At 39.3% G+C, this 26,477-nt stretch overlaps 1 protein-coding gene across 1 annotated transcript in view; it reads left to right on the plus strand.

The window, feature by feature from the left end:
- rad17 (RAD17 checkpoint clamp loader component) overlaps positions 1-22,266 on the plus strand; it is a 68,469-nt gene extending 46,203 nt beyond the window's left edge. The window contains exons 12-17 of the mRNA XM_041186442.1: positions 13,081-13,166; positions 13,451-13,597; positions 15,414-15,560; positions 16,308-16,428; positions 17,551-17,608; positions 21,213-22,266. Coding sequence (XP_041042376.1) covers positions 13,081-13,166; positions 13,451-13,597; positions 15,414-15,560; positions 16,308-16,428; positions 17,551-17,608; positions 21,213-21,462 — 809 coding nt within the window. The 3' untranslated portion in view covers positions 21,463-22,266. The remainder of the gene's footprint in view (positions 1-13,080; positions 13,167-13,450; positions 13,598-15,413; positions 15,561-16,307; positions 16,429-17,550; positions 17,609-21,212) is intronic.
- The last annotated feature ends 4,211 nt before the right edge of the window (positions 22,267-26,477 follow it).

The raw sequence follows: 26,477 nt of genomic DNA on the forward strand, positions 1-26,477 counted from the left end.
AGATTGAAAAATTAAAGAAATTTGCACACCTCAGACCAAGTGCAGTATATGGCACAGTATAAATTAGTAACCCTACTACCAATCTGTTCAATCTCAACCTGCATAAATACTTGTTCAATTGTGGGACGGTCTCACTTTAGCATTATCAATATGCTTGGAAATGAATACTGGCACAACCTTGGGGCTAATACACTTGGAGAAATTTGGTAGCTAGCTTACCTGTTCTTAATTTACCTGTGAGTCGAGCTATGTTGTTGTTATCCCGAATTGTCTTTGTATCTCTGTCTCAGTTATACAAATAGTCACAGAACTTCTGATTATTATTGATTATCCTACACTCATCAGAAGGAACTCCTGACTACATTAATTGGGTCCTCCCCAATTCTCCCTTGCATCTTACAAAATTTTAAGTCAAGAACCCCTTAACAAGCTTAACTTTCTCAATATAAATTGCTTTCCTAACTTCAGCCAATAACACCAAAACCAGATTTATCCCCAAAATTGTGACAATTATGGCTCATTTGGTAGCACACTCACCCCTAAGTCACCAGACTGCAGGTTCAAGTCCCACCCCAGGACTTAAGCACAGAAATCAAGGCTGGCACTCCAGTGCATTACTGATGGAGTGCTGTACTGTTGATGATGTCATGTTTCGATGAGGCATTAAACAGAGGTCACTCTACCTGCTCAGGTGGGAATAAATGATCCCATGACCCTATTTTGGAAAAGGACAGAGGAGTTGTCTCCAGTGTCCTAGCTAATATTTACCCCTCAATTAACATAGTTAAAACAGATTATCTGGTCATTATCACATTGCCATTTGTGGATGTTTGTATGCAAATTGATTGCTGTGTTTCCTACATACAACAGTGACTATATTTGAAGTACTTAATTGGTTGTAAAGCACTTTGAGACTGGTGGTTGTGGAAAGTGCAAACCAAACGCAAGCCTTTTTTCCCAACTCTGTTAATTTTAATTACCCTCAGCTTTTTTTATTTACTAGTTTAGATTAGAATAGAGTCTGGATCGGAATAAATTTGATTTTGATAACTCAGACTAAGGACCCACACTTGAAACCTGATCTTATCTTTTCTTGGTGAGCAAATAAGTCTGCTTATATTTCTAGCATTTTCTATTTATTTCAGAATCTAACGTATTTATTTGGTATGTTGGGATGAGAACCTATTGGATATTTATTCATACAGTAGTATTTTCTATGTTTTACCATTAGGTGGTAGTACTTGATGAAAAATGAGATTATTTTCACAACTTCTTCAATAGCAGCTTGCATTGATATAGCAGAAAAGCATCCAGAGTTGCTTCACAGAATTGTAATTAGACATGGATACTGAACCAAAAAAGCAAAAATTAGGTGGGATCCCAAAAGCTTGATCAAATAATTGTTTTTGAAGGAGGTTGATGAGAGGCAGAGGGGTTGAGGGATGGGAATCCTGATCATGAGGCCCAGATGCAAAAAAGGCACAGACATTGATGGTAGGAGGTGAGAGTGAGGATGCACAAGAGGCCTGAGTTGGAGGAGCAGAAAGTTTTGGAAAGGTTGTAGCCTGCTGGAGATTCAACTTGGGAGAGGCAAGACCAAGAAGGAATTTAAATGCAAGGATGAGAATTTTAAATTGGAGGCTTTGGGAACCAGGAGCCAATTATAGGTTAGAAAACAGTGATGGGTGTAACTTGTGTTGAATAGGGTGGGGGGAGGGGCGATGGCATAGTGCTATTGTTGCTGGGCTACTAATCCAGAGACCCAGGGTAATGCTCTGGAGACCAGGGTTCAAATCCTGCCATGGCAGATAGTGGAATTTGAATTCAAAAATCTGGAATTAAGTCTAATGATGACCATGGAACCATTGTCAATTGTTGTAAAAACCCGAAGATAAAAGCAAAATACTGTGGATGTTGAAAATCTGAAACAAAAACAGAAAATGCTGGAAAAACTCAGCAGGTCCAACAGCATCTGTGGAGAGAAAAAAAAAGTTAATGTTTGAGTCCTGATGACTCTTCAAAGCTCAAAATGTTAACTTTTTTTTTCTCCCCACAGATGCTGTTAGACCTGCTGAGTTTTTCCAGCATTTTCTGTTTTCATTATTAAAAACCCATCTGGTTCACTAATGTCCTTCAGGGAAGGAAATCTGCTGTCCTTACCTGGTCTGGCCTACATGAGACTCCAGAGCCACAGCCATGTGGTTGACTCTTAAATGCCCCCTAGCAAGCCGCACAGTTGTATCAAACCACTACAAAGCCTCAAAGGAATGACCACCCAGCATTGACCTAGGCACCAGAAATGACGACAGCAAACTCAGCCCTATCGACCCTGCAAAGTCCTCCAAACAAAGGCAAGGAAAACTGGTGATTACCATGTACTACCCTCTTTCAGCTGATGAATCAGTGCTCCTCCATGTTAAACACTACTTGGAGGAAGCACTGAGGGTGGCAAGGGTGCAGAATGTACTCTGGGTGGGGTGGGGTGGCATGGGCCCTGAATATATCCTGGCAATTGTACTGAAGACTTATGCTCCATAACTTGCTGCGCCCCGAGTCAAGTTGAGTCAGTACAGCTACAACACCAGCTATGTGGAAAATTGCCCAGGTATGTCCTGCACACAAAAGGCAGGACAAATCCAACCTGGCCAATTATCGCTCCATCAGTCTACTCTCCATCAGTAAAGTAATGGAAGGGGTCATCAACAGTGCTATCAAGTGGCACTTGCTTAGCAATAACCTGCTCACTGATGTCCAGTTTGGGTTCTGCCAGGGCCACTCGGCTCCTGACCTTATTACAGTCTTGGTTTAAACTTGGACAAGAGAGCTGAACTCGTGAGGTGAGAGTGCCTGCCCTTGACATCAAGGCAGCTTTTGATTGAATGTGGCATCAAGGAGCCCCAGCAAAACTGGAGTTAATGGGAATTGGGGGGCAGGGGAAACTCTCCACTGGTTGGAGTCAGACCTAACACAGAAAAAGAGGGCTGTGGTTGTTGGATGTCAGTCATCACAGTTACAAGACCTCACTGCAAGAGTTCCTCAGGGTAGCATCCTCAGCCCAGCTGCTTCATCAATGACCTTCCTTCCATTAGTAGGGTCAGAAGTGGGGATGTTCACTGATGATTGTGCAATATTCAGCACCATTTGCGACTCCTTAGATATTGAAGCAGTCCATGTCCAAATGCAGCAGGACTTGGACAATATCCAAGCTTGGATTGACATGTGGCAAGTAACATTTGTGCCACAAGTGCCAGGCAATGACCACCTCCAACAAACGATCACCCCTTGATGTTCAAAGGCATGACCATCACTGAATCCTCCACTATCAACATCCTGGGGGTTACCATTGACCAAAAACTGAACTGGACTAGCCATGTAAATACTGTGGCCAGAAGAGCAGGTAGGAATCCTGAGACGAATAACTCACCAGCTGACTCCCCAAAGCCTCCCCACCCTCTATAAGGCACAAGTCAGGAGTGATGGAAAACTCCCTACATGCCTGGATGAATGCAGCTCCCACACCAAGAAGTTTGACACCATCCGGGACAAAGCAGCCACTTGGCAGCACATCCACAAACATTCACTCCCTCCATCACTGCACAGTAGCAGCAATGTGTACATCTACAAAATACACTACAGGAATTCACCAAGGCTCCTTACACAGTACCTTCCAAACCCATGACCACCACCACCTAGAAGGACAAGGGCAGCAGGTAGATGGGAACACCACCACCTGGAAGTTCCCTTCCAAGTTACTCACCAACGTGACTTGGAAATATATCACTGTTTCTTCACTGTCGCTGGGTCAAAATCCTGGAACTGCCTTCCTAACAGCACTGTGGGTGTACCTACACCACAAGGACTGCAGTGGTTCAAGAAGACAGCTCACCACCACCTTCTCAAGGGCAATTGGAGATGGGCAATAAATGCTGGCCCAGCCAGTGAAGCCCACATCCCGTGAATGAATGAAAAAAAATTATAGGCAGTAATGTCTTGGGTGAGCTGAAGTTAACAGAGCATGAATTATAAGTGGCTGACCAAGAAAATACTAATAGTTGAACATAGTAGTGACAAAATTATGTATGAGTTTCATTCGTAGTCTGAAGCAAGGATAGAGGTGAGTGATTTGGAGACTGTGGCCAGAATATTGCCGTCAGTGTGTGGGGGCGGGCCTGACACGCCGACAAGCAAAATGATGTGCAATGTTGTCGGGCGTGCGTCCCGACGACATCGCATGTCATTTAGATCTTTCGTTCGGCGGCCGCAGGCTGGAGGCGGCTGCGCATCGGTCGAACTGTCAAAGGCCTATTAAGGCCATTAGGAAGGTAACTTAGATAGTTAACAGCACTGCCTGTCCATCCTTGAGGTTGGTGGGCAGGTGAAGAGCCCAAGCGGCCTTTGCATTTTTCAGGAAACCTCATCCGCAGGCGGGATGAGGTTTCTTGAAGGTTTAATAAAATCAATAAATAAAGTTTGCTAAATTGACAGATATGTCCCAGCTCATATGACAGTGTCACATGAGGGGACGCATAAATAATTTTTCTCTTTCTTTATGAAAAAATTTTGGTATGTACTTAATCACCGAGGCACTTGGAGTTTGCTGCACCTTTTCGCACGCATGCGTGAAAGAGCACAGGACCCAACTCTCCTTCTTCCCCTCATCTACACAAGTAGCGCTCAGCGCTACTGGCTATGCGTCACGTTGGGCGGGCCGCGTAAAATAACGGCGCGCAGCCGATCGCATGCGCTGATCAGCTCTGCACCTGCTCCCACTCAGCCCGCCCAACATAGGTAAGTTTCTAGCCTGTCTCTTTTCTGGAGAAGATACTGGGTTGGAAACTCAGCTTGGGGAGAATAGGTCAGCAAGATTATGAATAATCCAGGTAAGGCTGAGATGGTGAACAGGGATGGGGGATTAAATTGAGGCAAAGATTTTGTGTTCTGTCGAAGGGTCATGAGGACTCGTAACGTCAATTCTTTTCTTCTCCGCCGATGCTGCCAGACCTGCTGAGTTTTTCCAGGTAATTCTGTTTTTGTCAAAGATTTTGAGTTTGTGGTGGGGGTCAAAGACCAATGCTTTCAGTTTTTCCAATGTTTAATTGGATAAAGAACATTAGACCATAAGACATAGGAGCAGAAATCAGGCCATTCGGCCCATCGAGTCTGCTCCGCCATTCAATCATGGCTGATCAGTTTCTCAACCCCATTCTCCCGCCTTCGCCCCGTAACCTTTGATCCCCTTACCAATCAAGAACCTATCTATCTCGGTCTTAAATACATTCAATAACCTGGCCTCCACAGCCTTCTGTGGCAATGAATTCCATAGATTCACCACTCTCTGGCTAAAGAAGTTTCTCCTCATCTCTGTTCTAAATGGTCTTCCCTTTACTCTGAGGCTGTGCCCTCGGGTCCTAGTCTCTCCTACTAATGGAAACATCATCCCCACGTCCACTCTATCCAGAACAAACTATAATGACACTTGCATTCTCTGAGAGAACATTACAGGGAAATTGTTTTCTGCAGAAATATGCAGTAAAAACTTTTCTCACTTTGAATCATTAGGAACTATTTTGTTTAATATGTGTAAATAACCAAATTGTTATTATAAGATGGGTGATTGTTTAATAAAATAATTTTCTGTGCTCTTTATATAGTGTACTGCATTTTGTTTATGGTGTTATTTATTTCGGCCTATAATTTATGGTGTATTTCACTAAGGACACCTTACATTTTTACCTCACCTTTATTAATGTGGTAAAGTATCCCAAGATGTTTCAAGGGAGCGTTACCAAACAATCTTTGACAACTAGCCACAGTGATATTAGGACTCATGACCATTTCTCTCTGTGCATCCCTCTGTTGTTAGGAACTAGGGATAGTTTAAGTAAGTTATCTTTGTATTTGTGGGTGTTAGGAATCAGCTGTAGCTTTAAGTTTAAGTTTGACTTGTGTTTCTGTATTGGTCTGTTCAGAAGGGTGGAACTTGAGTTTTAGTTTCACTTAAAAGATATCTGGTGTACAATGAGGTTTTACAATTCTTGAAGGGAATTAAAATAAATACAAGGTTGAAAAACTGTGCTGTTGCCTAACAACAGGAGGCCGAGAGAGACGCAAAGAAATTAAAAGCAGTTTGAGTTCAGTTGAAACTAGGTGCCAGGAGAAGCTGGACACAGGAGAGGGAACTGCAGGAGCAGGTTCCAAAAAACAAAGAAAGCCAGGGACTGGAACAGGAAAGAACATAAGAAATGGGAATAGGAGTAGACCATTCAGCCTCTTGAGCCTGTCTTGCCATTCATTAAGATCATGGCTGATCATCTTGTGTTTCAATTTCCACATTCCCATCTAACCCTGATAACTATTGATTCCCTTGCCTAACAAGAATCTATGTAAAAGCAAAATACTGCAGATACTGGAAATCTCGAACAAAAACAAAAATACCTGGAAAAACTCAGCAGGTCTGACAGCATCTGTGGAGAGGGATACAGTTGATGTTTCAAGTCCGTATGACCCTTCATCAGTACAGGTCTACAGGTCACTGAATGTGGCAACGCAGGTGGATAAGGTAGTCAGGAAGGCATATGGCATGCTTGCTTTCATCGGCAGGGGTATTGAGTATAAAAGCTGGGAAGTCATGCTGCAGCTATATAGAACCTTGGTTAGGCCACACTTGGAATATTGCGTGCACTTCTGGTCGCCACATTACCAGAAGGATATGGAGGTGTTGGAGAGGGTACAGAGGAGGTTTACCAGGATGTTGCCTGGTCTGGAGGTTATTAGCAATGAGGAGAGGTTGGAGAAACTTGGATTGTTCTCACTAGAGCGATGGAGATTGAGGGGCGACTTGATAGAAGTTTACAAAATTATGAGTGGCATGGACAGAGTAGATAGTCAGAAGCTTTTTCCTAAGGTGGAAGAGTCAATTACTAGGGGACATAGATTTAAGATGAGAGGAGAAAACTATAGAGGAGATGTGCAGGGCAAGCTTTTTATGCAGAGGGTAGTGAGTGTCTGGAATTCGCTGCCAGAGGAGGTGGTGGAAGCAGGTATTATAGTGGTGTTTAGGATGCAACTTGACAAATACATGAATAGGATGGGAATAGAGTGATATGGACTCCGGAAATGCAAAATGTTTTAGTTGACGGGCAATATGATCAGCACAGGCTTGGAGGGCCGAAGGGCCTGTTCCTGTGCTGTACTTTTCTTTGTTCTTTGCTCTTAAGACGTATGGAAATGAGATGAAATATGAAAGAATCAATGTACCTCTGCTTTGAAAATTTTCAATGACCCTGCCTCCACTGCCTTCTGAGGCACAGAATTTCAAAGTTGCACAACTCTCAGAGAAAAAAATTTCTCCTCGTCACTGTCCTAAAAGGGCAACCCCAAATTTTAAAACAGTGCCCCCTAGTTCTGGACCCACCCACAACAGGAAACATCCTTTCTACGTCCACCTTGTCAAGGCCATTCAGGATCTTGTATACTTCAATCAAATCACCCCCCACTCTTCTAAACTCCAGTGGAAACAAGCCTAGTCTGTCCAACCTTTCCTCATAAGACAACCCACTCATTCCAGGTATCAATCTAGTAAACCTCCTCTGAACTGCCTCTAATGCACTTACATCCTTCCTTTAAATAAGGAGACCAAAACTGCACACAGTATTTTGAGGTTTGGTCTCACCAATACGCTGTATAACTGAAGCATAACATCCTTTTTTGTTCAATTCCTCTTGTAGTAAAGGATAGCATTCCATTAGCCATCTTAATTACTTGCTGTACCTGCTTACTAACTTTTTGTGACTCGTACTAAAACACCTAGATCCCTCTGCACCTCAGAATTATGCAGCCGTTCTCCACTTAAGTAATACTCTGCTTTTTTGTTCTTCCTGCTAAAGTGAACAACTTCACATTTTCCCACATTAAACACCATTTGCCAGGTTTTTGCCCACTCACTCAACCTATTATATCCATCTGCAACATCTTCATGTCCTCTTCACAACATACTTTCCTACCTATCTTTGAGTCATCTGCAAATTTAGCTGCCATGTTTTCACTCTCCTCATCTAAGTCACTGATGTAAATCACAAAAAGTTGAGGCCCCAGTACAAATCCCTGTGGAACTCCACATGTCACATCCTGCCAATCAGAAAATGACCCACTTATGCATACTCTCTGCTTTCTGCCAACCAGCTAATCTTCTATACATGCTAATATGCCACCCACTACACCATGTGCTTTTATTTTCCATAATAATCTTTGATGTGGCACCTTATCAAATGCCTTCTGGAAATCCAAGTACAGTGTGTCTACAGGCTCCCCTTTATCCACTGCGCATGTACTCCTTCAAAAAAATCCAATAAATTGGTCATATGTGATTTTTCCTTTCACAAACCATGCTAACTCTTCCCAATTGCCTTGAGCTGTTCCAAGTGCCCAGCTTTAGCTCCTTAATGATTTGATTCTAATAACTTCCCTTTGACAGACATCAAGTTAACTGGCCTATAGTTTCCTGTTTTCTGCCTCCCTCCCTTCTTGAATATGGGTTATATTTGCTACTTTCCAATCTGATGGAACCTTTCCAGAATCTAGTGAATTCTGGAACATTAACACCAGCACATCGACTACCTCATTAGCCACCTCTTTTAAGACCCTAGGATGTTGTCCATCGGGACACAGAGATTTGCCAGCCTGCAGCTCCATCGATTTGCTCAGTTCCCCTATTGATATCAATTTCACCAAGTTCCTTTCTCCCATTCACCTCCTGATTTGCAGCTATTACTGGAATGTTTTTTGTATCCTCCTATGGTGAACACAGAAGCAAAATATTTGTTCATTTCTTCTGCCATTTCCTTATTATCTACTATTAACTCCCCACTGTCACTCATTCGAGGACCAATGCTCACTTTACTTACTCTTTTCCTTTTTAAGTATATGTAGAAATTCTTGTTATCCGTTTTTACATTTCTAGCTAGCTTCCTCTCATACTCTTATTTCTTTCTCCTGATTAATCTTTTAGTCATTCTCTGCCATTCTTTATATTCTGTCCTCCGTCCTCCACTTATCTTTGTGGAATTGTATACTTTTTCCTTAAGCTTGATGCTTTCCTTAACATCTTCAGTTAACCACTGGTTAACTGGTTGGTCCTCCCCTTAGAAATTTTCTTTATAGTAGGAATGTACGTATTCTGAATACTCTGAATTATCCCCTTAAATGTCTGCCACTGCTTCTCTATTGATCTATCCTTTAGCCTAGTCTCCCAGTTCACTTCAGCTAGCTCAGCTTTCATCCCCACATAATTGCCCTTATTTAAGTCTTAGACCCACTCTTCTCCCTTTCAAACTGGATGTAACATTCAAACATATTGTGATTGCTGCTACCTAGGGGTGCCTTTACTCTGAGGTCATTAATTAATACTGTCATTTTACACCATGCCAAATATAATATAACCTGCTCTCTGGTTGGTTCCAGAACATGCTGCTCTAAGAAGCTATCTCAAAAGCATTCTATGAACTCCTCATCCAGGCTACTACTGCCAATCTGATTTTTCCAGTTTGTGTAGATTAAAATCACCCATAATTATTGCTGTCCCTTTATCACAAGCACACAATATTTTCTCTTAAATACTTTGTCCTACACGCTGGCTACTGTTGGGGGCCTATAGACTGCTCCCACTAATGACTTTTCTCCCCTGACTATTCCTCATCTCCACCCAAACCGATTCTACATCCTCATCTCCTGAACCGAGGTCATCTCTAACTATTGCACCAACTCCTTTGAATAACAGTGCTACCCCTCCATCTTTACATAGCTTCCTATTCTTTTTGAATGTCATGTACTCTTCAATATTAAGGACCCAGTCATTGTCGTCCTGCAGTCACGTGTCTCAGATTGCTATCAGATCATATTTATTTATTTCAATGTGGGCCATCAATTCATTTATGAATGCCAAGTGCATTCCAATAGAGAGCCTTCAGTTTTGGTTTTTTTGTTACTTTTGTAATATCTAGTCTTGATTGTTGTATTCTTAGGTTTTTTTCTCTCTGTCCCTTCCTGCCATTCTCTGACCCTCATTTCTCATATTACTATTTTGCTCTTCTGTCTTGACTCTATACCTTGAATTGCTACTTCTGCCCAAGCTTGATCCCTCACCCCTCTTGCTTAGTTTAAAGCCCCCTCTACTTCCCTAGTTCTGCGATTTGCAAGGACACTTGTCCCAGCATGGTTCAGGTGTAAACCGTCACAACGGTACAGCCCCCACTTTCCCCTGTGCTGATGCCAGTGCCCCACAAACCGGAACCCACTTCTCCAACACCAGTCTTTCAGCCACGCATCCATTTCTCTAATCTTATTTGCTCTATGCCAATTTGAATGTGGCTCAGATAATAATCCTGAGGCTCTGAACCTTTTTGAGGTTCTGCTTCTTAATTTGGTATCTAGCTCTTCACACTGACTTTGCAGAACCGCTTTCCTAGTTCTACCTATGTCATTGGTACCAACATGGACCATGACAACTGGATCCTCCCTCTCCCACCGCAAGTTCCTCTCAAAGTCCTGAACCCTAGCAGTGGGCAGGCAACATAAGCCATCTGGACTCTCGCTCTTTGCTGCAGAAAACATTTTCCACCCCCCTCACTATACTATCCCCTACTATCCCTACATTCCTTTTTGCTCCCCGGCTTGAACGGCTTCCTGTACCACAGTGCCGTGGCCAGCCAGCTCATCCACCTTGCAGACTTCACTTTCATCCACACAGGTTGTGAGCACCTCAAATCTGTTTGACAATTGCAAAGCCTGAGGCTCCTCCCCTGCTGTCAGCTCGGTTCCATTACCTGCCTCACTGACAGTCACATCCTCCTGTCCCTCTCTGCTGAGCAAAACAGATGACCCTATTCTAAGTGTGACTGCCTTCTGGAACAAAATACCCAGGTATTTTTCCCCCTCCCTTATGTTGTGCAGTGTCTGCATTTCAGCTTCCAAGTCAATAATCCTGATCTGGAATTCCTCAAGCTGCTTACAATTCCTGCAGACATGTTTGTCATGGATCGCCTTGGCGTCCAAAGGCTCCCACATCTTACAGCTGCAAAATAACACCTGTCCTGCCATTCTAACTTACGTTATTTAGTTAACTTACCTAAATGCTTTCTTTCTTTGTATGCTACAATTTACTGTGTTTATTGAATGCTAGTATCACTGACAACTAAAGGTTATATGCTTCTTAACTACAAGGCATGTGTTTTAAATGTTTGTTTAAATTTATTCTTACTGCTTTTTTATCTTTATTGTTTAATTTTAATTTTAAAGTTTTCAAATTTTGGTTTATTATTTTAAAGTTTTAGTTCTCTTTTTATTTTTAGGTCTACCTTAACTCACCTATCCTAAGCTGGGTTTGCACAAACTATCCCTTCATCTGAGCACTTACTGGCCAATCAGCTTACTAGCTTCCCGTGACATCAGTTTTTTTTCTTTTTCCCAGACTGCAGCCTCACACCAGCTGAAATAGTGAAACAGTGTGCTCCTTGGCTCCACTCCTCACTCCAATCCCCAGTCTGTATTTATAGGCAGTCCTCAGCTCCCAACTGTCTCCCACAGGTCCACTCTGCTCTGACTCCCAGCAAGGTACCCAAACTGAAGTCCCCACTGCTGTCTGTGCCCTTTTCAAACTCAAGTCTCTCCTTCTCACCTCATCCTTTGACTTAACTGTCCGCTTGGGACAAATTTGAAAAGGACAAGAATCTGGAAAAGGTCGTGTTAAGTGAAGTTAAAAGCAAGAAGCAGAGATGAAGGCTCCAAGCTTAAAGGAGAAAGCTGTAGGACACAGACTTAAAGCAATACAGGCTTCCAAGAAGTCAGAAGATTCAAGGAGACAGCCAAAGATCTATATCTCTTTACTATGGGCATATGAAGCAGTGATGTTCTGTTGGCACGGCTGAGTTTCTGAGGGGAGTTCGAGGAGAGTTTAAAACCCTGGAGGTGGACCCTTGTGGAAGGCGTCTGAGAGAAACAGTCGTTTGGGAGAAAATTTCAAGGCGGGTTCTTAAGAGTGAAGATTGGAAACCTTTGTGTGAAAGATGAAGTTTGGTGACACTGGTTGACTCATGCTGTGACAAGTGTCTGGAGGAAGTTGATGAGCGATCCATAGCATCTGTTTGCGGTGGCATCTGTCACTTGGTTTCACAGTGCAGTGTGTCTGACCACAGGTCGCTTATTGGTTTACATTGACTGTGTACTTACTGTGAACATGAGTATGAGAAAGCATTTGTGACTTATGTTATCCTTAATAATCTGTATATCTCTTTTGAGGTATAGGTGAAGGAGTATTGAAGTATAGTTAATCTCTTCTTGTTTAATAAATTTTTTATTCTTTTGTTGAAGTTCATCAGCTGACTCCTGTGACTCTCTGTTCAGTAAGCCTGAAGAGTCACATTTCTAAACAAAAAAATAAAAGTTAGGATCTTTCAAGCTAGATTCCACACTGGGATCCAGCATGTCTAGCAGTAACATCAGCTGGGATCATAACACTGTCTCTGTGTCTCTCTTCATTCATGCTGCTCCCTAAACTTACCTCTGACCAAGCTTTTTGAAAGCTAGAGAGATTTAAGGAGGAGATTCTAGAACTTGGGGCAAAGACAGCTGAAGGCATGACCAACATTGACAGAATGATGAAAACCGGGCATCTGTAGGAAGCCAGAATTGGAGGAGTACCAAGGTCTTGAGGGTTGTAGGGCAGCAAGGAGTTACAGGGATAGGGAGGGCAAGGTCATGTATTAACAATTTTAAAATTGGGGCATTGCTGGACCAGGAGACAATGTAGGTCAGTGAGCACAGGAGATTTGATTAAATTATTTGCCCCATATCTATATCCTAACTCACATCAAATTTAATGAAAATCAAATTACATTAAAATAAATGAGGATGATTAACTTAATGTATATATGTATTTAAAATCTCTGCACACATTAAGTTTCTGTAGACTGTTGCAATTCATTCAAATATTTGTACTCAGAAATATGGCTTTTGAAATTGGTATCCTAGTGCTGTGTGTGAATAAAAACTGACCAAACATAAATAATGGGCAATTTTATTTTTAAGGAGAGCTACCTAATGACTTGGATTTGAATCCATTACCAATCCATTTATCTGAGCATGAGAGGGATCCACTTCTGGTCAATCCTGAGGTAAGATTAATCCTGGGTGGAAACATTGTGGGGGTTGGGACCAAATATTCACGTGCTCAACATTATTTTTGTATTTGTCACTTTAAATCTTCGCCATTGTCAGCACTTCCATATCAGTTTTGTGGTAGGCATTTAGTAAAGAGGCTTCTGACTGTTCACCAATTCACAAAATCTTGCTGTAAGGATATGGACTTGAACAAGAATAAATTGGTAAAATTAATAAAATAATAGGTTAACATTTCATCAGGGTTCTTAAGCATGTGTTTATCTGATTTGCATTTCAGGAGGTGATTGAGAATTCACATATGTCTGAGGAATTGTTCAATCTTTATCTTCACCAAAATTATCTTGATTTCTTCAGTGACATAGAGGATATTGTACGGGCTAGTGAATATCTAAGTGATGCAGACTTCTTAACAGTAGATTGGAATGTAAGTAACAAGTGGATACATGAGCAATACCATGGTAATTTGCTTGACTAGTAAATAATTATGATACATGAAATGGAAGGGAGGGAATTGCTCTATTGTGTTTGTGCATTCAGATCCAGTGTACATTACTTTATTTGTTGCCCTTAATAACAAGAGAAATAAGTTTCAAACTTCAAAAGGGACTTGGGAATGTTCTATGTGACCTTCTCTGTTTGTTACCTTTTAATGTCAATTACTGAGACAGGCTTGATGAATTGCCTATTGGTTTCAAACTTTTTGGGGAAACAATTAAACCATATCTCAGGTACTTTGTATTTTTTTTTAAAAAAACTTTTTTTGAAAAAATAACTTTGCTTTCAAATCCCAATATTTAAGGTATTTTTCTAAATCATAGCTCTAAAAAAAATTAACAAAAATCCAAAAACATGACAAGGGACAACTTACTTTACCATCTAATGACATACTAAGTTAGTCATTTCATCATTTGCATGATGCCATTGTGATAGAATTTGAGTGGCTCTTCTCCTTCCCCAAGCAAAAAATGATTTATCAAATTCTTTTCACAAAGACCTGTGAAACCATATCCCAACAAGGACTTATACTTCCAAGATAGGGGCTGGGACATATAAAGCTTTAAAAAAAATTTTAGGAATTTTTATGAGCCATACCTAAATAAGTATCTTAATAGTGTTCTTTCCAGATTCTCTTAGGAAATTACAGTTCAGACTAGGTCACTTATTCATTTGGCATTTGAATTTCTGTTTCATGTTTGTGAACACTAGTTGTCATATAACTTGTCTTAATTTATCTGCAGACAGGTTGTGTTTGCCTCGGTGACATTGCTTTCGAGACCATACTTCCGAAGGATTTTGAAAGCAGATGAAGTGATTTGTTCACATTTTTATTCAATTTTTTTTGTGAGTGGCAAGACAATTTTAAAGTGGGGGTGCAAGAACAAAGATCTCGGGGTGTTTGTGCACACATTTTTGAATGTAGCAGGATGGGTTCTCAAAGCAATTAATAAGGCATATTGAATCCTGGGCTTTATAAATAGAGGCATAGAGTGCAAAAGAAAGAAAATTATGGATAAATCTATAGAAAACACTAGTTCCACTCTAGCTGGTGTATTATGTCCAATTCTTGGTGCCACACCTTTGGAAGGATGTGAAGTCTTTGGAGAAGTTACAGAAGATCCAGCACAGACACGATGGGCCACGTAGCTTGTCTGTGCTGTAAACTTTCCATGATTCTAAGAAATTTACTAGAATGGTTCCAGGAATGAGAGATTAGGGTTATGAGGATCGACCTGAAGAAGTTGGGATTGTTCTCCTTCAAATGGAGAAGGCTAAGAGATTTGAAAAAGGAAGAAGGGTTTAGTTTGCGTAAATAAAGAGAAGCTGCTCCCAGCGGCTGAATGGTCAATAACCAGAGGGCACAGATTGAAGGTGATTCGCAAAAGGACCACAGGCAACGTGAGGAAAAGCCTTTGTATACAACAGGTGGTTAGAATCTGGAATGCACTGACAGAGGGTCATGACTGCACATTCAGTAGTAGCCTTCAAAAGGGAATTGGATAAATACTTGAAGGAAATAAAATTGCAGGATTATAAGAAAAGAGTGGGGTGAACTGGATCGCTTTTCAAAAGCGCTGACAGACTCAATGGGTCACATGGCCTCCTGTGCTGTATTATTTTGATCCTACAAAATTATAATTTACGCACAAATGAAGTGCTGAGAGTATTGGTCATGTTAATGGTCCTATCTTATACAAAGTTTTAATGACCTTTTTTCTGTACATTCTATACGACTTTCTTAGCATCGTTCAACTATGCAGAAATATAGTGCATCTGTGGCTGCACGAGGATTAATTCATGCTAACAAAGCTCGAGCTCGGGCTAATTGTAAAGGAGGAGCTGGTTTCAAACCTTTACACAAACCACAGTGGCTGTCAATAAGTAAAAAGGTATGAGTGGGATTCATTTGGTTGATTAAATCAAATAAAATTCTGATTAGTGATTTTATCCAGATACTGATAAGTTGGGTTAATTCTTTCAGGGATGAGAATAGTGCAGTCCAGCATAGACTTCTTTCTGGGAGAATGACTGTTTCACTGCCAAAATAGGCTTGCTGTATTCTGCTCTCAAAAGCCAGAAGCACCTTGTACCTTAATCAAACATACATGCATGAGTCACAATGTCTGAATTACAGTCAACTCCTGCCATTTGCGATACCCTCTATCACGAATTTGTTTACCCGTGTGAATGTTTGTATGCCTGATTGCAGCTCGCAACCTCAAAACTTCGTTTATCCATGATTTATAATGTTAAACTTTTCACCTTTCCCACATAGTGTGCACTGTGTATGTGCCCTCCCTGTACATATGCATGTTCGCCATTCGCGATTTCACCCTTTGAGATTTCGCGGAAACGGAACCCCCATGAATGGCAGGACTTTATTGTACTTATTAGTTTCTGTTCTGAAAGAATTGCAGTGTTTGTCTGACCCTTGTATCTAGTGATTTCCACCCCCCACCGACATCTTTTTGTCTTCTAATTTCAAATAGGACATTGTTTATTTTTATCACGAGTCTCAATTAATGTACCTGTTAAAACAACTCCCTTTAATGAATTCCTCGGTTATGCTACTTCATGTTATTATTAAAAAATTATATTTGAAACTTAAAAGTGCCTGTCTTTTTCTATTCTTTCAGTATAAAGAAAACTGTCTTGCAGCCAAAGGATTTTTTTCACATTTCTGTATGGCCCCACTTTGCCTTCAGACTCAGCTATTGCCATATCTTGCTCTGCTGACAAACCCCATGAGAAGCCAAGGTAAAAAGTAGGATATTAACAGAATCATTGCTATTTGTTTTCAGTAACAAATTTGAAAGCAGGTCAGAACCAACAAGGCATGTCAGTGCTGTACGTTTTGTATTTAGGGAAAATTGTATAACTGCTATTTTTAATTGCCACTTGTAACTTCCACAGCAAAATTTACAAATGCAGGAGGATACATGTGCTTATTGATTTGTGTTGCTCATTGTTGGTTTGAATAGATTATACTTTAAAGAAATGTTCAAGTTGAAACTTGAGTGCAGTTCAAAGCATTCTAAGCAAAGTTAGGCAGGAGAAGACAATATCTTGCAATTAATTAATTGGGCAGTACATTTCCCAACTTATTGGCTTAAAGCTGCACATTCTACTGTCTTCCATCTCTCGTCTCTAAATCAATTTGGAATCAATACAGTAACAGTACAGTGAACATTCACAGTATTCTATTGATTAAATAGAAAATAAATTGTGGTCAGTGGTTCAAGTGGTAACTACAGAATGAATACTGAAACTGTCTGATACAGGCTGCAGAATCATGTATGTGGGTGGGAAGGTTCACCTTTCAACTTCAATGAATTTTTACCCCTTTTGTAGCTGACATGAATGTGTTAATCGTTTAATTTTTCTCTTCTGTTTTGCTTTTATGTCTGACCTGCCAACATAAAAGGTGTTTTATTGCATTTCCCCCAATTAAACCACAGCTGACTATCCTTGGTAAGTTTGGAAACTTAAACCTGGTTTTAAGAGCCCATGTGGAATGGGGCCTCTGAACTTCACAGCAATCTTGAAGACTGCCCCTAGCTTCTTATCAAGCTGGCGTCACAGCAGCCCAGAATTCATGTCCACTTCGCCACCGAGCTGCTTGGGGTTAAGCAGCAGACATACTCAGATCACCATCTGTCCAGCACAGGGTGGACCCAGGGTGTTGCTATCTAATTTTTACGCAGTGCCTTCAAGAAAATACAGCAGAAAGCTGGAGAAATTTAAAAAAAGAATTCTCATGATAAATCACAATGAGATTGAGCAAGCTCACTCCTTGCATAATAGTGAGTGACTGCGGTTTTCTGAAGTTACAATTTCATCTGTGCTACATTTACAAGTTGTTTTCTTATTTATGTACAGCCCAAATTAATTTTATCCAAGATGTGGGAAGGTTTCCTTTCAAAAGATATTCTACTAGGTATGTTCAAATTTCTCTCCTAATATAACAGATAAGGTCTTGTCAAGTATAAGTAGTTGTTGTTGTTGTCCATTGTTCCATATATTCTATCTTGAAAGAATATTTAAGGTTTGCAGCTAATTAAGTGCAATTTAATTTGCAAATAAATTAACAATGAGTCGCAGTGAACATTGTTTTAGTTGCTTGGGGGTGGGGGGGAGGGGAAATATGTAGTTTAAAATTATTCAACTTTGTTTTAATTTCTAGTAGTAGGAAGTTGATTCAGAATTCTGGAGGTTTTTTTGGGCCTGTCTGGAATTCTGACTTATTTCTCCTTTGCACTTTCTGGTTTAAAATGTATTTCAGTTTAAGTTCTATTAGCAGTGCAGAAAGATACTTGTAAAAGGGGAGTGTTTTACAGCTCTTATCACAAAATGTTTACACATAATGTATACTTTGGAACTGGAAATGTTGTCAAGGATATTGTTTGTTCAGTGTTCTGTAGTGCAGAGTTATATAGCAACAATTATAGCCAAGAATTAAAATCTATTGCAAACAACAGTTTTCAAAGCTACAAATGAGAATTGCATGGGGTATATATTTTAAAATTAAATTCCATGGACAGTGATTTTTCCTGTACAATTTTAGAAGTTCTCGATGTGTGTAACAGGTAGGCACCTAAATAATGAAGACCCCTCTCCCTGCTGTCTACCACTGGAAAACTGCAGCTGGTATGGGAGGTTACCCCACATGCCAACAACAGCCAAAAAATGAAGTCAATAATGGAACCTCCAGCATTACTGGAGTACAGATCTGCACCCTGACCTGTAACGGACCATGCATTAATTTCAAGAATGCAGAGCAATTATGCCTGGTAACCGTAAACCTAATCCAAGTGGACACTTCAGTTAGGGAATGTTGTGTTGTCTGAGGTGCTGTCTGTTAAATAAGATATTCGAATAAAAATAAAATCAAAACACTGCGGATGCTGGAAATCTGACACAAAAGCAGAAAATGCTGGAAAAACTCAGGTCTAGCAGCATCTGTGGAGAGAGAAACAGTTAACGTTTCAAGTCCATATGACCCTTCTTCAGAGCTGAAGAGAAGTGGAAATGTGATGAAATTTATACTTATACTTTATATTCAAACCAAGGCTTTGTCTACCTGTTCAGGTAAATGGAAATTATCCCATTGCACAATTTCAGAAACAGCAGATCAATTGTTCTGATAGCTCGGTCAAAAAGTATTAATGATCAAAAATTTAATGTGCACAAATTGGCTGCCATGTAACAATGCTGAGACTGCAAAGTAATTCATTGGCTTTGAAACACTTTATGACCTTGAAGACTTGAAAGGCACATTATTCATGCAAGTTTGTTCATTTATTGTTTCTAGCCAATTTATTATTTCTTGCCAATTTATTATCTGACACACTTGAAATGATGCAGTTGAATTTCTCAATCTCACTTTTCTGAAGTAGATTAAAAAAAACTATCAGTTTCAACAGAAAAGCTCCCAAGCAACAGAAACTGCCAGAGTCTGCATTGCAGCATCCTCTTTAATTTAGCAGTCACAATTTTTAAAAAGGCAAGCAGACCAGGAGTAGTTGTTTATTGTTGTTAGTCTGAACAGCCATTGAAATTTGATTTTGGGGTCTATTTAATCCAGTTAGATATTGTGGAGTTAAGTAAAACTGCTTCGTTTTGCAGCAGGATAAGGCATTATGTAATAGCCCTGTCCTTCTAAAACGGTTTATCCCCTGATTTGTCATAAGTAGCACTGTAGGCAATTTGCTCATAATATAATATATTAAAAATAAACACATTTTGTCCATCATGCCCCAGATTTCAGATCTTTTTACCTTTTTTAACAAAAAGCCAGTAATTTAATGCTAGGTCCATCTACCCTGAAACTGATGTTTACAGCTTTCTCACCAAGCAACACTTAAAACTCCACTTGACCTAAAGTTTTAGCACAGGATGCAAAAGAAGCTTTTTTTTTTAAAAGGAAGCCAATAATTCTGTACACTTCTGACCTTGGACTCCTTATCAAACTATTGAACTCTGATACGGCAAACAAATAGTCATTTGTAGTACAGAACTTAAGTATTGCTGAAAAAATAAACCTTTTTTGTCAAAGTTTTTTGTCTAGCACTCATCAGGACAATTTGCAAGAAAATACCAAAGTCAGGGAAGCAACATTTATACAGTATGAGAAGAGAGTGCTGATTGGTTTGCAAGTGTACCCTGGTAGAGGTGTTGCTATGGAGAATGCACCAGTTGACTGACAGTTAACTGCCAAACATTGTTTGAAATTTAAACCCTGCAGCTTGACTCTGGTCAAGTCATTCCCCTGGGGAATGAACCAGAATTAAGCTGCCTGGCTTGCATTTCAAACCATGCTCGGTAGTTAACTGTCAGTCACCATCAACTGGCATATTCTCCAAGATAAGGCCTCTACCAATCAGCACACTCTTCTCATGCAGCATAAATACATTGTTTCCCTGACATTGGTATTTTCTTGTGAATTGTCCTGATGAGTGCATGACGAAAAGCTTTGATGAAATTGTATTATTTTTCAGCAAACAAAATGAAGCTCTTGACTGGAACATGGAAAATTATTTTTTTAAGAAATGTCATTTAATGCTAAAATAAAAGCAAGATACTGCAGATGCTGGAAATCTGAAATAAAAACTGCAAATGCTGGAAAATTTCAGCAGGTCTGGCAGCATCTGTGAAGAGTGAAACCGAGTTAACATCGAGTCCAATATGAGGCCTCTTCGGAACTGAAAAGACATGGAAATGTTTCAGCACTTTTCTACCTCTCTCCCGCTCAGAAGTGTCATAATGGACTTGCTTCACTCTCCACAAATGCTGCGAGACCTGCTGAGTTTATCCAGCACTTTATTTTTATCAGTCAATTAATGTTGCCTGTTTCTAACCTGAAGCCTCACCAAACAACAATTGAACTCTGACCTGAATCTCTGTTGTTTACCAGTAATTAGATTTGGCCTTAAAAATACACAGTTCTACTTTAGCAGCAAAATAATGTGCTGTGCATCTTGTGCTATAACACTCCTACCCTTATGAACACTGTTTCAAGCAGCTTACTGTGAAGAACATCACAAATTTGCTGTCAAGTTTTAAATAAGAGGTTTGAAGTTCAAGGAGATTATTAAATCGGACCCAATCTGAATGTGAGATTGAGATTTGTACTATGGAGCTGGACTGCTTCAGCCCAGAATAATGGTAGAGTGTGAACATGTGAAACAAAGTGACGTGCAAGAAGTGCAATACTGGGGTCTTCAATTTTATTCTGATGTTTGACGGTAATGGAATCAATGCTAATAATGGTTCCACCGAATCAAATGTTACAAGTTAATTGGTCTATGTTGTGGCTAGTAAAATTTTGTCTTGATTTGCAATTTTTACTTGCTCCCTGTACTTCTGAACTTTATAATGAAAAGAGGCAAGTCACTAGAAAGTGTTAACTAGGTTTTACTTTTGCATTAGCAATAATTCATTGTGTAGGATGTCACAGCATTTACGATATGTGCACAATTTATATAGTTACAACATTCATGAATGGCTGTCACTTAAAATTTTTGATTTTGGGGATTTTTCAGGTTAACGTTGGAAACTTTAACAGATAAGGATCCAGGTGTTCTGGAGTTAGATAATGAAGAAGAATGTTCCCAGTCTCAGCTGTTAACACGTGACCAGGCAACAGCAACATCAGAGACCCAGACATTGTGTTCAACCAGCACTGCAAGCTTGTCTGGTGGAGACCTACCAAGTAGCCAACCACAACCGACCATAACCCAATCCTCTCTAGAAGAGGAGGAATTAGTAATCGAGGAATATGATAGTGACTAAAGTGGAAATTCTATTCTGGTCTAAGTTAAGAGTCTATAAATATTTATTTTTTTAGATTACTACAAATCTGGTTAAGTAGTGGATACAAAACATTTTTCATTAATGAGTGTTGCTGGAACCACAGTAACTAGGAACAGTTTTTGAAATTCTGTATGTGTGAAATTAATGTTTGCCTGAGCACAGCCAGAGCTGTGGAACCATTGGACATCGTTCTATATCTCCATTACTTAGCACACTAAGATCTACTGAGACTTTGCAGATTCTCAAAACCTATTGGAATCGTTTATTTCAGTTATTATACCAAAGGAATCTATTTGTTAAGCAAGCTGTGTACAGAAATTGATTTTGACCATATAGTTTTGCTAAACGTTCACAGGTATGCAAAATATTTTTTCTTAATTTCATCTTCATTGATGTCAAACATAATTTTGGCCTTAATTTTACTGAGCCTGTTTACCAACAGTGCTCTGTATTAAAGGTTTATAGACTGTTTTTCAAAAAATTCAAACCTAGAAGTGAAGATGAAGTTACTGAAACAAAATATAAATTATATTTATACTTGACAATGTTTTTGGTAAACAAAAGGCCATAAACCCATTGTACAGCAATCTGAGCCTAAAAACACTGAATTATTTATGCTGTAATATGATGTACACTTTACCATTTTATTAGTTGTAGAATTCACAATATTAGAGGTTCATGGTACATTGGGTTGCTCCATTTTTATAACTACGTTATAATTGAACACAATATTTGGTTTACTTTTATTTTCTGTTTGTAATAAACAATTCTAATTGCCTCGCATATCGTCGATCACTTTTATTAGCTAAGTCCAACCTTTGTTCATCTTTTAAAGAGTGAAATTGTTAGCAAATACAATTTTCATCCACCTTTTCTACACATTTTCATGGTCACAATATTTGGTAACACTTTGATCATTTTATTGTGAGCCTTCACGTACTTGCTATACCATGTGAGGGATACTGTACCATATTAAATAGAATTAAAAAGTTAACTAACTTGGTCAGTCCATCTGCAACGAATGTAATGGAATGAGTCTTTTCAATGATTACGTAAATGATGGGCCATGTTGCTCGAAGCAAGTTACTTACTATGGTGAATAGCTAAAATTATCCATTGCTTTCCAGAGAACCATTTGGATTATAGTGAGAAAGGGATTGTAAAGGTTAATCTTTGTATTTCACTGTTTTCCCCCAACCTTCCCAAACCTCTCCCCTTTCCCCAACACAGATTTAAAATTGCATATCCGTCCAAAATTTGAAATCCACATATCTACTCTTTAAAAATAAAACAAATTGTATTTTGTTCCCAATCTCGGAGAACAGAAGAGGCAATTTGGCTCATCGTATTTGTGTCGACAGTTTAGAAGACGTATAACTAATTAGTCCCACTTCCCTGCTCTGTCCCTATACCCCCGAAATTTTCTTTACTTCAATTATTTATCCAATACCCCATTGCAAGTTACTGTTGAATCTGCTTCCACTATCCTTTCATGCAGTGCATTCCAGATCATCATATCACTGATTGGGAACAAAAATCTTCATCTCACCAGTTTGTTTTGACAAGTACCTTAAACCTGTTAATTCAGGTTATCTCACACCTGCCAGTGGATACAGTTTATTTTTATTTATCAAGATGCCTCATAATTTTGAACCTCTATTGTTCTCCTTAGAAGGTTAAGAGGAGATTCTATCTGTTGTTCTAGTCTCTGAAGACCTTTAACGCTGGTACTATTCTAATAAATCTCCTCTGCACAGTTGACATCCTTCCTCAAATGTGCCCAGATTTGGACATGGCACTCCAGCTTAGGCCTAACCAGTGATTTTTAAATGTGTAGCATAACCTCTTTGCTTTTATACTCATGTCTGCATTTATAAAGCCCAGGATCTCATGTTCTTTTGAACAACCTTAGCAACTTTGTCCTGCCACCTTAAGTCCATATGCAATCCCCCAAGTCATTTTATTCCTGCATCCCCTTGAAAATTGTACCGCCTAGTTTATATTTCCTCTCCTCATTCTTCCCACCAAAATGTATCATTTCAACACTTTTCTGCATTAAATTTTTGATTATTTAATGTGACCTTAGCAATGGAAGTGTTCACTTAATATGCTTACAAAAAGCTATGTTTATTTAAGTGTTTCAGAAACTGGGCAGTTTAAAATAACTTCAGGACTGAATATCTTTTCTAGACTTTTTTAGTCTCCATTAACCTCTAATAAATTCCAATTATTTTAAGCATTCAGTAATTCTGAAGATTTTTGTATTGATAAAATATTTACAGATATTTCCTATATATACGGAATGGTAGACAGGAAAGGACCTATTTATCCTGTCAGCCTGTGCACCACAGTCATGGTGCCTGCACACCCCATCAGAAATTGGTATTATTTTGTGCATGTCCAATTAAAACCCTGATTACAAAATAACACTTTTTCCATTTGAGATTGTTTATTCTTAAATTATATTTAAATTTGAAGAATCTAGAAAACAAAGAAGAAATGTATTGCTTAGATGCCTCTAGCAGCTTCTTGAAAATACTTTTATGTGCCTCTGTACACAGTCAAGAACTACTGCCATATGGAGATGTGCAGCTCTATTCAGTGCCTCTCCCTGCACCTTTTGACACTAGCGTCGAGATTTAATTGTAATACTTGGTCGTGTAGATTAATTTGAACAGAAGTGAGAGAACTAGCAAGAATATTTGTTTGCGTTTGCTATGGCATCAATATAAATACTACCTGCCTAAAGATCCTTTAACTTTTTGTTAAATTAGAGCTAAGAATGTGGGAAATAGGAGCAGGAGTCAGCCATTTGGCCCTTTGAGCTTGTTTCACCATTTATTATTGATCTTTTACCTCAATTCCACCTTCCCGTAATATCCTCATATTCCTGATTCCTTTACTGTATTTTAAAGTAAATTTCTTTGCTTGTCGCATTATCACTGCCTTTAGCCTTGCACCAAGCTTTTGTGACTTAATCTCTGCTGCCCTTGGCCCTGTCACATTTCTTCTCTGTTGTTTTTCTTCTCCTTCTTTCCCACCTCTCTCACCGCCCCCAACCCAATTCCTTCATGTGCTGAAAGTCTATTACATTCTAACTTTTCTCAGTTCTGATGAAAGGTCACAAACCTGAAACATTAACTCTGCTTTTCAATCCACAGATGCTGCCAGACTTGCTGAGTGGTTCCAGCATTTTGTTATTTACTCCCAGTATCAATCCTGTCAAACCCTTTAAGAATTTAACATTTCAATGAGATCATATCTTGCTCTTCCAAAGTGTAAGGAACATAGGTCCTGTCTACTTAATGTCTCTTCAGAAAACAATCCCCTCATTCCAGGATTCAGTCCAGTGAGCAACAAATTTTACACTCTCTAAGCAAGTATGTTCTTTCTTGGGCATGGAGACCAAAATTGCACACAGTATTCAAGCTGCAGTCTTATTAAAGGCCCTATATAATTACAGTAAGACTTCTTTACCCTTATACACAAATCCTTTATAATAAAGACTAACATACCGTTTCCCTTCCTAATTGTTTGCTATACCTGCTTGTTTACTTTGTGATTCATGTACAATTCATGACACCAAGGACCCTCTGAATATCAACATTTCCCAGTCTTTCACGTTTTTAAAAAAAATTCAGGTTTTCTATTTTTCCTTGAAAAATCAAGTTTTTGCAAACATATGGTTTAAGCATCACCCCAGGCAAAGCTGGACCTGGAAAAGTTCAGGCAACCAAACACAAAATTGGATCAACTTCATTACAATAGATAAATGCATCAGAAACTCCATTAGATAGTCAACATCATATCCTGGAGCAGACTGTGACACCAATCACATACTGGTGGTTGCCATGATGAACGTCAAGCTGAAAATTTCTCAAAGTAAAAGGAAAACCAAAGACACTGGATGCTGCATGACTGAAAGACCCCCGTAATTAAAGAAGCATTGAGTAGAGGTAAAGACCTGCTTTGCAGCACTGCAGGTGGAAGAAGCAATGGGTGTAGAAGAGGAGTTTAACATTTTCAAGGAGATCTTGACTGACAGAGCGAAAGTTAAGGTTCCAACAAAAGCATAGCGTTTCGAGCAAAAATGGTGACAGAAGAAATAATGAAGTTGATGGAAGAAAGGAGAAAAGTGAAACAGTCCGAATTGGAATACAACAGGCTGACTGAAAAACAAGTGCATAGAATTTTTTTTTAAATGGCTGTATGACAAATGCATTTCAACTGAGACAATGAAACACTTGCATCCTAAGGAAATTCACCAACGTGTTCATGATATTTTGGGGACAAAGAACAGTTCGTAGCTCCAGTGGATGTTTGAAAGCGAAAAATGTCCATTTACAATAGAAAAGGACAAAATCGGAGAAAGATGGAGTGAATACATAGAACATTTGTATAACAATAATAGAGGACTTCAGCCACCAATCAAAAATGAAGGCATAGGCCCAGAACTTTTGCGAGAAGAATTACACTTGAGCTGAAGAAGACTAAGGATGGGAAAGCCTGGGACTGGATGGGGAAAAAAAGAGATTATTGAAGCAACAGGAGAACTAGGAATTCAAAAACTGTTATCACCAACAAGATCTCCAACATTGGCATTATCCTTGAAGATATAACTCAGCCTGTTCAACTTTGGCAAAGCAATTTTTTTTAAAAATCAGCTTAATGAGTCATAATTATTACATTAATGAGTGTCATAAAGATCATCATCCTCAGAATCCTAATAGACTTCAAGAGAGAACTAAATCAGAGGTTTCAGGCACTCAAATGTTGCTTTGTAGAAGATAATGGAACACAAAAAGCAAACTATCTTTTAAAATCTTGGCAGAAAGAGCCATTGAAATGCAAAACAACCTCCTACCTATGTTTTATTGATTATACTAAAGAATGTGATAAAGTCCAACATAATCATCTCATGAAAATGTTAAGACATCAACATTGATGGGAAAGATCTTTTAACTCATGAGAAATACTTACTGAAATCAGATAGT

This window comes from Carcharodon carcharias, chromosome 4, assembly GCF_017639515.1.
Source record: "Carcharodon carcharias isolate sCarCar2 chromosome 4, sCarCar2.pri, whole genome shotgun sequence".
NCBI lineage: Eukaryota > Metazoa > Chordata > Chondrichthyes > Lamniformes > Lamnidae > Carcharodon > Carcharodon carcharias.